We start from the raw sequence: 12726 nt of genomic DNA on the forward strand, positions 1-12726 counted from the left end.
TTATTTCAGATATTATTTATAAAAATAGTTTTTAACAGAGATTAACTTTGAAATCTTTCTCCTTTGCGTTTTTTCTCTTCCTCTTTTTAGCCGCATTTGGTTCGCCTCATAAATTCCGGACATTTTCCGCTTCGAAAACGCTCGTATAGGTTTGCGTTCGCTCACACAGAAAACACATACACACACGGACAAACACACACGATTTCAAGCGTTCCACAAATGGAATTATCTTTCGTCGACGACAACATTCTGGACTTGGTACTCCCTGTCTCGAGCAATCTACTGGAAACTATCGTTATCGATCTATCGATAAAAAGATGTATCGTTCTTTTTTTCTTCTCTTTTTTTTCTTTATTTTTTTTTTATTTTTTATTTTTAAACGTTTCTCTTTCCTTTCCCTTTGGACTAGTACCACAGGTATACACTAAATTTTCTCTTTGCTTGTATTTATACAGATATTATTTTCTACGTGTCAGATCGATTTTTAAGCGAAAATAAAAAAGGAATTAATAATCGTTAATTAATAATAAATGGATAAACAATTATTACGCGTTGAAAAGCAAAAGGATATCGTTTATTAAAACAAAACAAAAATAAAAAGAAAAATAACATCGTAATGATAGATAAATAATAAATTATTAATAATTAGAGCGTCGGATGTATTCAATTTTAATAATCAAATAAATAAACAATTATTTATTCCGACCGATCGTATTAAATGACTCGTAATTATATTGATGACAATCGTGTAAAATAATTATCGATTTATTAACGATGTAAAAGAAACAATCAATAATAAATAATAACAATCGAACGAGCAACAAAAAATAAATAAATAAATAAATAAATAAAAAAGAAAAAAATAAATAAATAAAAAGAAAGAAAAAATTGTCCGTTCGTAATATTCGTGAAAAGTTCAACGACCTCTTTCTTTATACCCGATTTGTACATCATATATACATGTACTTTCCTTATATGGAAAGAAAGGAGCTTGACCTAAAAAAAATTCCAAGAAATTCGTGCTGACATACTGACATATATAATTTCTTGGAAATTACTATGGATTCGAAGAAGTAAATGAAAAAAAAAAAGTTGTTTCGTTCGTCAATCGGACTTGCCATATATGGATCGAGCCTTATATGGAGATATGCTCACCTACATTTATTCCTGGAAACGAACGAGGCTATAAAGACGTACAAAAAAAAAAAACAGAAAAAAGTACACACATATATATATATATCTACGTTATGTTCTTAGTCGCTTGAATAATACGAATATACGAACAGAGATTGTTGTAACGCGTTTTATTAAAGTATATCACCTTTAAAATCGTTCTAATTATTTTACGATTTTCAAATAAAATTTTATACGTATATAAAATTATTCATAAATACGTTTAACGACGTTTATTATTTCTATATAATTTTTTATTTATTATTTTTTATTTTATTTTATTTTATTTTATTTTATTTTTTTCCCCAAGAGATATAAAATCCGTCGGAATTTATTATCTTTTTCTTTTTTTTTTCATTTTTATTTTATTTTATTTTATTTATACAGTCTTTTTATATAGTCTTTATTTATATGGTTTTTTTTCTTTTTATTCGAGTTTTATGAAATTGTATAGGACAATTATTTGCAAATGAATGTTTATATAATATATGTTGATATCGTTCGATCAAACTCAACGATGTCGGAATAATAATAAAAAATTAATACATACATATATATATATATATATATATATATATATATATATATATATGATGACAAATTAAATAAAAAAATAATAAAATTCATTTCTATTTTATTCTCCAATTATGGGAGATTTTGAAAAAAAAAGAAGAAAAAAAATATTTTACATAGACGTAAGTAAAAGTTGTACCAGATAGATCGAATAAAAAGCATAAATAATCTTTAAAGAAGCAAAAAAGAAAAAAAGAAATAAATCAGAAAAAAGAAGAGGAAAGAAATCATAAATTCTAAGATAAAATTTCAATAAATAAAAGTATCTGTATAAATAAAATAATTCATATTTTATGAAATTGAACGAGAATATCTTTCATTGTACGATTTGTTCGACGATTCTTTTTTTCGAATCATATCTTTCTCGGTAAAGAGAAAGAGAGAAAGAAAGAGAAAATATATTAGCAATAAGAAAAAGATAGTATCTTTATTGTAAGTAGAAAAGAGCAAAGTAGAGGATGTAATAGAGTATTCGAAGAAAGAAAGAAAGAAAAAAAGAAATGAAGAAAAAGAAGAAGAAGAAAAGTACAACGAATTCGAAAGTAAGGTCGAGAGAAGCTGGTGACCTTAATTTTCGATAGGAGAAGCTCGTAAAAGATTTCGAGAAAAAAAAAAAAAGAAAAAGAAAAAGAAAGAATGAAGCGGAATTATCCATCGAGAGCTTTCCCTTCTCTCTTCCGATTTCAAAGAGGCTTTCTCGATGCTACTATTGCTGCCTACTCCAAATAGAAATGTTTTACAAGGAAAATATATGTCTCCATTTATATATATATATATATATATATATATATATATATATATTTCTATCCTCATCTTTCTTATTTCTTTTTGCTTATATTCTATCGCAATCGTATATTTCTTTCTTTCTTTTTTTTTTGTATACTCAAGAACGTTAGATGTCATAGAAAAATTTGTCTTCTTTTAGAATTGCAGAACGATGCAAAGAAGAAAAGAAAATAAATTTTGGAACACTCTATATATATTATTATCATCGTCATCATTATTGATATTATTATTATTATTATTATTATTTTTATTACGTTATCTTGATGTATCAAATTGTTAATAAAAAGTTGGTCGTCGTTTTAAAATCGATCGTCTACATGAAAGTAATAATTGATTTTATGTATAATAATTTTCGATAATAAATCTTTCGTGCACATTTTCATCATCATCATCATCATTAATATGTTGTTTACTTTATGTGTATAAAACATTTGAGAGTCTTCTTAAATGTAATAGTCTAGAATGACAAGGATAGTTTCTTAGAAACTAACAAATATTTTAATAGACGCGATCTGATTAGTTTTGAAAATTGCAGGATATATATATATATTTTTTTAGATATAATATATTTAATTTTGTATGAGAATATCAGTAAAATCGTGAGAACGGAGATGGTTCGTGTTCGTCGTCTCGCTACATATCGATTTTCTGTTTTAGGAGCCCTTCCTTTCCCTCTCACCCCCTCTCCAAGGGAGGAAGAACTCGAAGGGATAGGATGTTAAGCCTTCGTTATTATGAATCTTTACTTACGGTCTACCGTACTTCTTCTCTCGATTTTCTAACGTCATATTGGTAATAATAAAATTTTCTAACGAAAATATATTCTCGTAAATATATATATATACGTACATAGATAATATCAACAATAATTTCAGTTTCATACATAATTTTTCAAGTATCCTTTTCGATTAATATAATCGAATTGAAATTATATTTTGTGATTTTTTTTTCTTTTTTTTTTTTTTTATTCGACCGAATCTATGGCTGAGCCCAACAATTTTATAAATCGTTATTAAATTGCGAGAAATTAAATTTTTCAACAAAATACAGATCTTTTTATTTTTTTTCGTAAAATTTTGATTAAATCTTTTTAACGATCAATTCGAGCTCGTAACTTTCGATCTTTTGAATTCACGTAAAAAAAAAAAAATAAATAAAATAAAATAAAATAAAATAAATAAATTCTAGTGAAATGGACGAATACAAGTTCTGAAAGATTTCAGACGATAGAAATGAATATCATCGTGAATATTTTGCCCATATTTCGGAAGTCCGATCAGCAGGCGTTAGCTCGAATATCCTTGGGAGCAAATACGACGGAAATCAAATATCTGATGCTATCGGGTACGCTAACGTACCACATAAGTCGATCCTAGTCGTTTAAAAACTTCATCCTCGATGCTTTTCCCTTCATCCTCAAATTTATCGATTCTCTCGCTTCAACAGCTTACGCTTAAATCTATTCCACGTTTCGGAAAAACCGTTCCTTACTATCCTGAATTTTTAAATTTCAGTTTCCCGTACACTCGTAATCCACATGATTAATAATATCTACGATATTATGGGGTTATAAATTTATAAACAATTTTCAATGAAATTATAATGAAATTATACATATATATGTAAAAAATTCTATTTAAGTTTAAAGTTCGTTTGTCTCTCGATGGATAATCTTTATATAAATAATAAAAAAAAGGAAAAAAAGAAAAAAACGAAAAATAAATAAATAAATAAATAACTAAATAAATAAAGAAAAAAAAAATATTTCAACAATACCGACAACGAAAGTAGCATTCGAAAAAAATATTGAAAAAATATATACCATTGGATTTAATTGATCGGACGAAAGTATTATAAATTCTCTAAGGTATTTAAAATCAGTATAATTTCGTTTGAAATAATTTGTACTTCATGCGTACAGAGTAAACTTATTCGACTTTGTTCAAAGTTGTTAACGTGATAATAAATATCATCGCGTCCGTCTGTCTCCCTTTCGTTTCCTTCTTTCATCATTCTCTCTCTCTCTCTCTCTCTCTTTCTCTTTCTCTCTTTCTTTCTCTCTCTTTCAGCTTATGTTTCATCTCGCTATTTATAATCACGGCTCAGGCGGTACACAGTCGAAAGCTATGATATTAATTACAAGTGTCACGATTTATCGTTAACAACGAGCATGGCCACGGCCCGGTCTACTCGGAACGGATGATGTTCATCGTTTGTCAAGACGTGCTTCGACTTCTTCGACTTTCTTGAAACTCCCGAAGTAGAAATGGGAAAGGTAAAGAAGTGACTTTGGAAAAAGAATTGTATGTGTGTGTATATGTGTATGAAAAAAAAAAGAGAGAGAATGTATGTGTGTAAGAAAAAGAGAGACAGAGAGAGAGAGAGAGAGAGAGAGAGAGAGAGGGGGAGTGAAGAACGCAACTACACTACATACTATGGTGAAGTCATCGAAGGGGAAACAATAACGAAGAGAAAGAGAAAGAGAGAGAGAGAGAGAGTGCTGTGGTTGTGAACAAAAGGAAAGAAAGGGGTGTAACGAATAGAAGCGCCAATATCGCAAAGTGCTCTCGATAATTTCCGACGATGAAGAAGAAAAAGAAGAACAAAGTTAGGAGGGAACTTTTTTGAGTACGTCAGTTCAACACTTACCGAAAAATTAAGTAAACTTTGTGTGTGTGTAGGTAGGTAGGTAGGTACGAAGAAAAAAATTAAAAAAAAAAAGGAGAAGAGAATAGAAAAGAAATAAAAGAATTAATTTCCAATATGTATTTATGTATAACTCTGTGTGTGTACGTGTACGTGTACGTGTACGTGTACGTGTATTTCTAACGTATTGCAATTATTTTCTATGTCACAACTATTATCACAAATTTATTAATTACATAATAGGAGCTATGAAGTGATTCTTACTTTTTTTCTTTTTTTTTTTCTTTTCTTTTCTTTTCTTTCTCTTTTTAATTAAAACTCGAAGTTACATTCTTGGATAATAATATTAAAAGTAATATTAGAAAAAAAATTGGCAGAGAAAGAACAAGATAAGTTTGACCGACAAAGTTTAAGTTCACATTAATGATATTGTAACTTCTGATATATATATATATATATATATATATATATCAGCTGATCAAATTTTTCTACTATCTAAACGTCGAGGACGCACGTGTCGTTCTAATTCTCATCTACATGATCTAAGAATGATCTTGTCACAAAGTCATGAGCGTTGTTGAAATTCGAAACGGTACGATCGTACGATCTTCATCGTTTTTTCTAAATAAATAAACAAATAAATCAATCAATAAATAAATAAATGAAAAGAAGAAAAAACTATCTGATTCGTTCGTATCCTAACAATTCCCAATCCAGTTCTTTCTCAATAATATAAAAAAAAAAAAAAAAAAAAAGATTTTGTTCGAATTCGGAACCTTTTGAATAGCCAATCACGAGGGTCTCGAGAGGATATCGATAAGGAAGAGAAAAGAAGATATTAAACTAGCAAAGAAAGAAACGAAAACGTGATCGGTCTGTTTTCCTTTATATCGATTTCGAAAATTCAGGAAATAGAAAAAAAAAGAAAAAGAAAAAAATATTAATGAAAAAAAATATATATGTGTGTATGTGTTAAATTGAAAAATGGAGATTTATTTAAAAATGCAAATTATGTGAATATCCACATATCCACGTACATACATCAATACACACACATACACATCATTTTATTCAAAACAGGATTGAGGATTATCCCATAAAGGAAAGACACGGTTTAGATCGTGGTGGTATCTTTTTTAAAATTATTCGAAATAATACTCTACCGGGTGTAATCTTTTTTCTCGAGGATACAAGAGAGATAGAGAAACAGAGAGAAAGAAAGAAAGAGAGAGAGAGAGAGAGAGAGAGAGAGAGAAAGTAAACGAAATTTCGTGCCAAGCTCGTTTCCTCCCGACTATAAACGATCGCTCGAGGGCGAAGAAGGAAAAGTGTAAGTCGCTGGTGGTGATGGTGGTAGTAGTGTTAGTAGTGGTAGTGGTATGGTGATGGTGAGGGTAATGGTGATAGGGTGGGAGGAGGGTTAGAGGAAGCAAATACGGAGTGTGACGGGGATAAAAATGCGGCTCAATCAGCGTTTATATGAAAAACATCGGGCCATTCTGACGATGGTGGCTAAGTTGGAAGAAACTAAGGGGTGAGAGGGTGAGATAGGGTGGGAGAAAGAGAAAACGGAGCTTTCTCTGATAAATAGCACGAACTTTGCGTCTCTCTCAGCGTCGCTGATATTTCTCAAGTGTCTCACTTTTGACTTGAAAAAGAGAGAGAGAAAGAGAAAGAGAAAAAAGAGAGAGAGAGAGAAGGTTTCTGCTCCACCGTCTTTTTACCTTCATTTTGAATGAACCAAGGGGTGCTTTCAACGCTTTAAAAGGTCGGAAGAGAAGGAGAGAGAGAGAGAGAGAGAGAGAGAGAGAAATAGAAAAAAGAGGGATAGAGAATTTCTTACGTGAGTTTTCGGATTCTCCCGATATAAGAAATTTCTTACACGCCCTTCATTTTTTACGAAGTCTCCTCTTTTATTTATCGTAAACATTTGCAATCTCCCTTTTACACATTAACTCTATCAATGTTTATTCACGACCTAAAGGTAATACCATTTGTTCGAATAGAAAATTTATAAAAAGTTAATTTATTAATTTCGTAATTACGATGTTTCTTTTCTCTCTCTCTCTTTTTTTTTTTTTTTAATCACATGTGTTCAATTAAATTATAATGGAATAATATTTATGTAATTTAATTGTTCGTAACACTCGTAATAAATTTTTACGTTCGTTCAACGCGAAGAAAATTTTTATTGCATTTTTTCTCTCGTTATTCTCTCTCTCTCTCTCTCTCTCTCTCTGTTTTTTATTTCTTTTTTTTTGTAAATTTCAATTTTCAAGAAAAGTGCCGGTTGAGATTGCTGCACGTTGGTTCTCGAGAAGCCGAGGCACTCGTCGGAATTGGTTGTAAATGCTGGATTCCCGTGACTTTTGAAGATCATGTACCGACGCTATAATATCCTCTGGTAATTTCAAGCGCCCTCATTAGGGCGTCTCCTTGGAAAAGCGCACCCTAATGATAACGAGAGGGTAATCAACGTTTTTCCATTTGAAAGATATTTTCTTTCCTCCTCTTCTAACTCTTACCCCCTAACCCTTTCTCTCTCTCTTGTCCTTCCATTGCACCGTTTCTCGTCATGCGAATATTAATGATCGTTATATGTAATTTGTCGTAAAGTAAATGAGAAAAATATTTTTCTTAAAAAATCCTTAGGAACGATTATACTTGATAAGAAATATTCTTTCTCGCATGATTTACGTTATACGTTAGTACGTTATATAAAAGATGGAAAAGAGAAAAGAAAAAAAAAGAAAAAAAAAAAAAAGAGAAAGAAGAGAAAAAGAATGTAAATATCCTTTTTGAAAAGTGCCATTAGGCGGGTACCATTATGGAAGTTAACGTAATATGAAAATATCGTTAGGCGAATATTTTATCGAGAATGAAAAGCACTGATGAGTTTTCAATTTACATCGTTCTGTATCTTGCACGATCGTTTGTATTATATTTTTTTTTTCCTTCGCCTAATGCCTTCTTTTGTGTTCGATGTATGAAGATAATAATAATAATAATAATAATAATAATAATAATAATAATAATAATAATAATAATAATATTAATAATAATAAAAAATAAGAAATAAAAAATAGAACACCAACGCTCTCCTCCATCGTCCAATCGACCGATATGAGAAGAAACGAAGCACGATTAAAACGACATAATAATGATAATAATAAAAATAGATTATTTACAATATTAATTACACATTCTATTTTAGAAAATAAAAATCAATCGATATCTCTGCTTGCGAATAATATATTGATCATGGACAATTGTATATGTGTGATTGTACGTATGTGGATAACTTATAAAATTCAATACGAAATCAGAAATCGACTAAGTGTCTTTGAAATTCGAATGGGTCGTGATACTTTTTAAATTCGATTTAAATTTAGTTAGTATCTAGAACGATCCGGCAAAGAGAAAATGAAAGAAATAGTATGTGTTTGCGTGTATGTGTGTGAGACAGTAAAGAACGTAAGATAAAATTAAACTATCGATTCGAGAAAAAAAGAAAAAAAAAAAATTGCACGGCTTTAACAACGCGTCGAAAGGGTGCAGATTTTTCTAATTACATTTTTTCTCCTATTTTCTCTCTCTCTCTCTCTTTTTTTATATATAGAAAATTACGAGATAAATTTTCAAGGATCAATTGAATAATATAACGTCTTGTATCACATTATTTAATTGCCCTTTACGTTTCTGGTGTTCCGTGCAAAAAAAATCAAGAAGTGTTAGATGAAGTAAAAAAAGAATTAATTATAAAAATTAATATTAGTTTATTAATCTTTCGCGAGTTTTGTTCGACACATTTAAAATCTGAGAATAAATGTTCTTTCCTTCCTTCTTTCTTTTTTCTTTTTTATAATTTTTTTTTCATCCTCGTTTTTTCAACTCTTATATTTACTTGTTTAAATTTACCTATCAATCTATTCTATATAAAAATAATCGCGACTATTTTCCGTTAAAATTTCATAGAATTCGTAAGTTTCATAGTTTCGTCGTAGGAATAATTTGGGATGATTTAAACACACGCGCATATGCACACACACACACACACACACATTCTCCCTCTCTCTGTCTGTTTCTATCTGATTTAACCGAAACGTGTTAGGATTGAGTACAAGCTTAGAATAGTTAACACGACGTCGTCAAATTTATCGCAAATAGTTTACGGCAAAGCGTGCGTAAGTAAGTGCCTACGTACAATCTCGAATAGAATTTCAATAAGTAAGTGCCTCGAGAGAATCGAAGGGCATAATATCTCCATTATTACACTTTCCCCTCTCTTCGTCCTTTCTCCTTCTCTTAGAGAATCAGTTGTTAAGGTTTGTATCGGCCTTGATGAGAAACGTTTTCGACTGATACGTCGTCACACTTCCTATGAGGGAGAAAGAGAGAGAGAGAGAGAGAGACCTGTTTAGAATACCAATCGTTCTCATTCGACAATAGGCTAACGTGTATTTAGGCTAACTAACGATTTAACTCATTCATAGAATCTTATTTAATTTCGGCATATGGAAGAAGAGAAAGAGATGTTGCACGAATGAAAGACAATTAATCTATTTGTCCTTTTCTTTGTCTATTTTTTATTATTATATTAAAACGAACAGACATTGTTCTCTTCTAATACTGCAAATATACGTGTTTATTGTAAAATAAAAAAAAAAAAAAGAATTAAACAACAACGACGACGACCTCGAGATTTTCACCAGACATAAAAAAAAAAAAATAGAAAAGAAAATAAAAAAGAATTGAAAAGAAGAAGAAGAAGAAGAAGAAGAAGAAACGAAGAAAAAAATAAGCCGATGAGAATGAACGTAATCAATAGGATTTCGAGATCGACCTCGACAAGGTCGCAAAACGATTGAACGTGTGCTCGATCGATGGACGGGAAAGAATGTTGCGTGTCCTCCTCCCCCTTCTATCTCTTGGTGTTTGGCCATTGGCCAAGGACAAGCTTGCTCTAGGTTGCTCAACTTCGAAAGAGTAAAGCCAACGAGATAGACAGAGACTATTTCGTTTTGTATACATTATTTCTCAACTTCAACTAATAAATAAGGTTCAACGTATGTAACGTATGTAACGTATGTAACGTATACATAAGTTATACTCTAGGTAGAATGACGATTACGTGACAATGATGACGACTACGTGATCACGATTATGCTCGATTACGCGAGTCAAATTAATGTTTGATTCGATCCACGTATATACACGAAAGGACGTATTGCCTCTACTTCTTTTAAACGATCGATCGGACTATATAAACGAACTCGATTTCGACTCGTACCATCAATCGATCCTCAACTACGAGCTTTCGAAGTTATCAATCAACGAGGACTACTATTTCACTCCGATAATCAACATGAAGTGCTTCGCCGTGAGTATTTTCTATTTGAAAATTGCGATAAACGAGATCGTCACGAACTCGTTAGTTTCTTTTCTTTGCTTCTTTTTTTTTCTCTCTCGTTTTTTTATTCTTTTGTCTTCCTTTTTTATTAGTATTATTATTGTTACTATTATTATCTCGAATTTTTCTCTTTCGTTTCTTGCGTGCCAAATTCTTTTTTTATGATACATATATTATAATAAAAAAAGAAAGAATATATATATATATCTTCGAATTCAATTATTTAAATATGTCACAATAACCCGATCCATTTATAACAAGTTTGATACATCAGTTATTCGTAAAATAAAATAGAGAATAACGCGACAAAAAGAATCGTCAATCCTTCGAACATTCTTTTACATAAAAATAATCGATAAAACTCCAGATTAGAAGAAACATCGGAGAACAATACGAGCAATAATTTCTATTACAAAAAAGAAGAAAAGAAAAGAAAAGAAAAAAAAAAAGAAAAATTATTTACTTTTTGTTAATTATTATTTAGGCTATCGTCCTGCTAGCCATGATCGCAATGGCCTTAGCCGATACGAAACCTGCTGAAGCGGAATCCATCGAGCCATCTAATGCCGCAAACCCAATAGAACCCGAAAGTGCAAGGAACAAACGAGGATTATTGGTTGGCGCTGCGTACACTGCACCGATTGCATATACTGCTCCAGTGACGTATTCAGCAGCGTATGCCTACCCCTACGCATACAGAGCTGCATATACGAGCTACCCCTATTATGCGGCTGCTTACAGCGCACCCTACATCGTGGCCTAGATAATGACGACGACCTACGATGAGCTTTTACTTGACGCCAGATCGAACACAATCGTGTTCTGCTACTCTTGAAGGTCTTTTCTTTTCTCTTTGGGTTCTTTTTTATTTTATTTTTTTTTTCTTTTAATTACTTTTTCTTTTTGATTTTCTTTTGATTTAAATCGTTTCTTTCGTTATCTCTCACTCATCGAGCAAAATATATATTCGTACATTCGCCGTGTCAAAGGGAATCTATTCGAAATATGTATATGTATATGTATATGTATATATAAAAAATGAAAAAAGAAAAAACTCGCACGTACGATGCAAGAGCTTTTTTCCTATAAGCTCTTTTTCTTTTGTTTGTATATCTTTTTTTTTGTTTTCATCTTTTTTCTCTCTCGAATATTTTTTTTCTTCTTCTTCTTTTTTTTTTTTAATAGCTCGAACGGAGGACATAATGCAACGTGGAAATAGTTCTAGAGATAATAATAGTTAGATATTTGTGTTTGTTTCGTTTTGTTCTTTTCCTTGTTCTTGTTCTTTTTATTTTTTGTTTCTTTCAATTGTTCTTGACGATACGCTGATTATATCCTCCTTTCGTTGCTATTTCAATTAGATTATATGTATAAATGTATCGTTTAATGTATAATTTGCGAGGATGAGAAAAGAGTATTTAAGATGTATAACCGTCTGTAAAAGATTTTTAATATCTATGTAAACAACGTGTAATCAATCAATGCTAATAAATATCGTATGATATGCATAATAATATTCTTGTTTTTTATTTTCTTTCATTCATTTCTTACGATATTATGGAGAAAAAAAAAATTTTTTGTTTCTTATTCGTCCAATTTTTTTCAATCTAAATTTTTCCTTTTCCCCTCCGAAACGAAAACGAGAACGATAAAATAATTATTAAAGTAAATTAAATTTTGTTCGTACGTTCAAAGACGACGAAGTATTTCTCACGTGTAAATTTCATTGAAATAAAAAATCTCGATCGATCTTAAACCGCATTCCGCATTTATCGGAAATATACGAGAAAAATTGCATTCCGTGATCTCTAAGAGAAATGCAAGCTTTTTCTCACATATTTCTTTCTTCGTTCGAAATAAAACGAAAATATTTCTTGAACGTCGACAAGTTTCATTGACAAAGAATGAAAAAGAAAAAGAAGAAAGAGAAAGAAAAAGAGAGAGAGAGAGAGAGAGAGCTTTCATTTTCAAGATTAAATCAATGTGAACAAAGGTTCGTCTTTAAAAATGTATTGGAACATACACACACAAACACACACACACACACATTTGTACATATCCATCAGTCTCTTAACTTAATTTCTTTTTTATCTTTTTCGTTTTGATTTTTTTTCTCTCTTCTTTTTTTTCTCTCATTC

The 12726-nt window shown here is 30.6% G+C and overlaps 2 protein-coding genes across 24 annotated transcripts in view; one reads left to right on the top strand and one right to left on the bottom strand.

Moving 5' to 3' along the window:
- The window catches only part of LOC127068170 (stress-activated protein kinase JNK), a 165965-nt gene that overhangs the window by 73047 nt on the left and 80192 nt on the right, over positions 1 to 12726 (bottom strand). The gene's annotated exons all lie outside the window — the stretch shown is intronic.
- LOC127068184 (uncharacterized) lies at positions 10452 to 12102 on the top strand. Its single transcript, XM_051004002.1, has 2 exons — positions 10452 to 10558; positions 11073 to 12102. Exons 1-2 carry the CDS (start codon positions 10544 to 10546, stop codon positions 11349 to 11351), a joined length of 294 nt encoding a protein of 97 aa, XP_050859959.1. The 5' UTR covers positions 10452 to 10543; the 3' UTR covers positions 11352 to 12102.

The sequence above is a fragment of the Vespula vulgaris genome, chromosome 12, assembly GCF_905475345.1.
Source record: "Vespula vulgaris chromosome 12, iyVesVulg1.1, whole genome shotgun sequence".
Classification (NCBI taxonomy): Eukaryota; Metazoa; Arthropoda; class Insecta; order Hymenoptera; family Vespidae; genus Vespula; species Vespula vulgaris.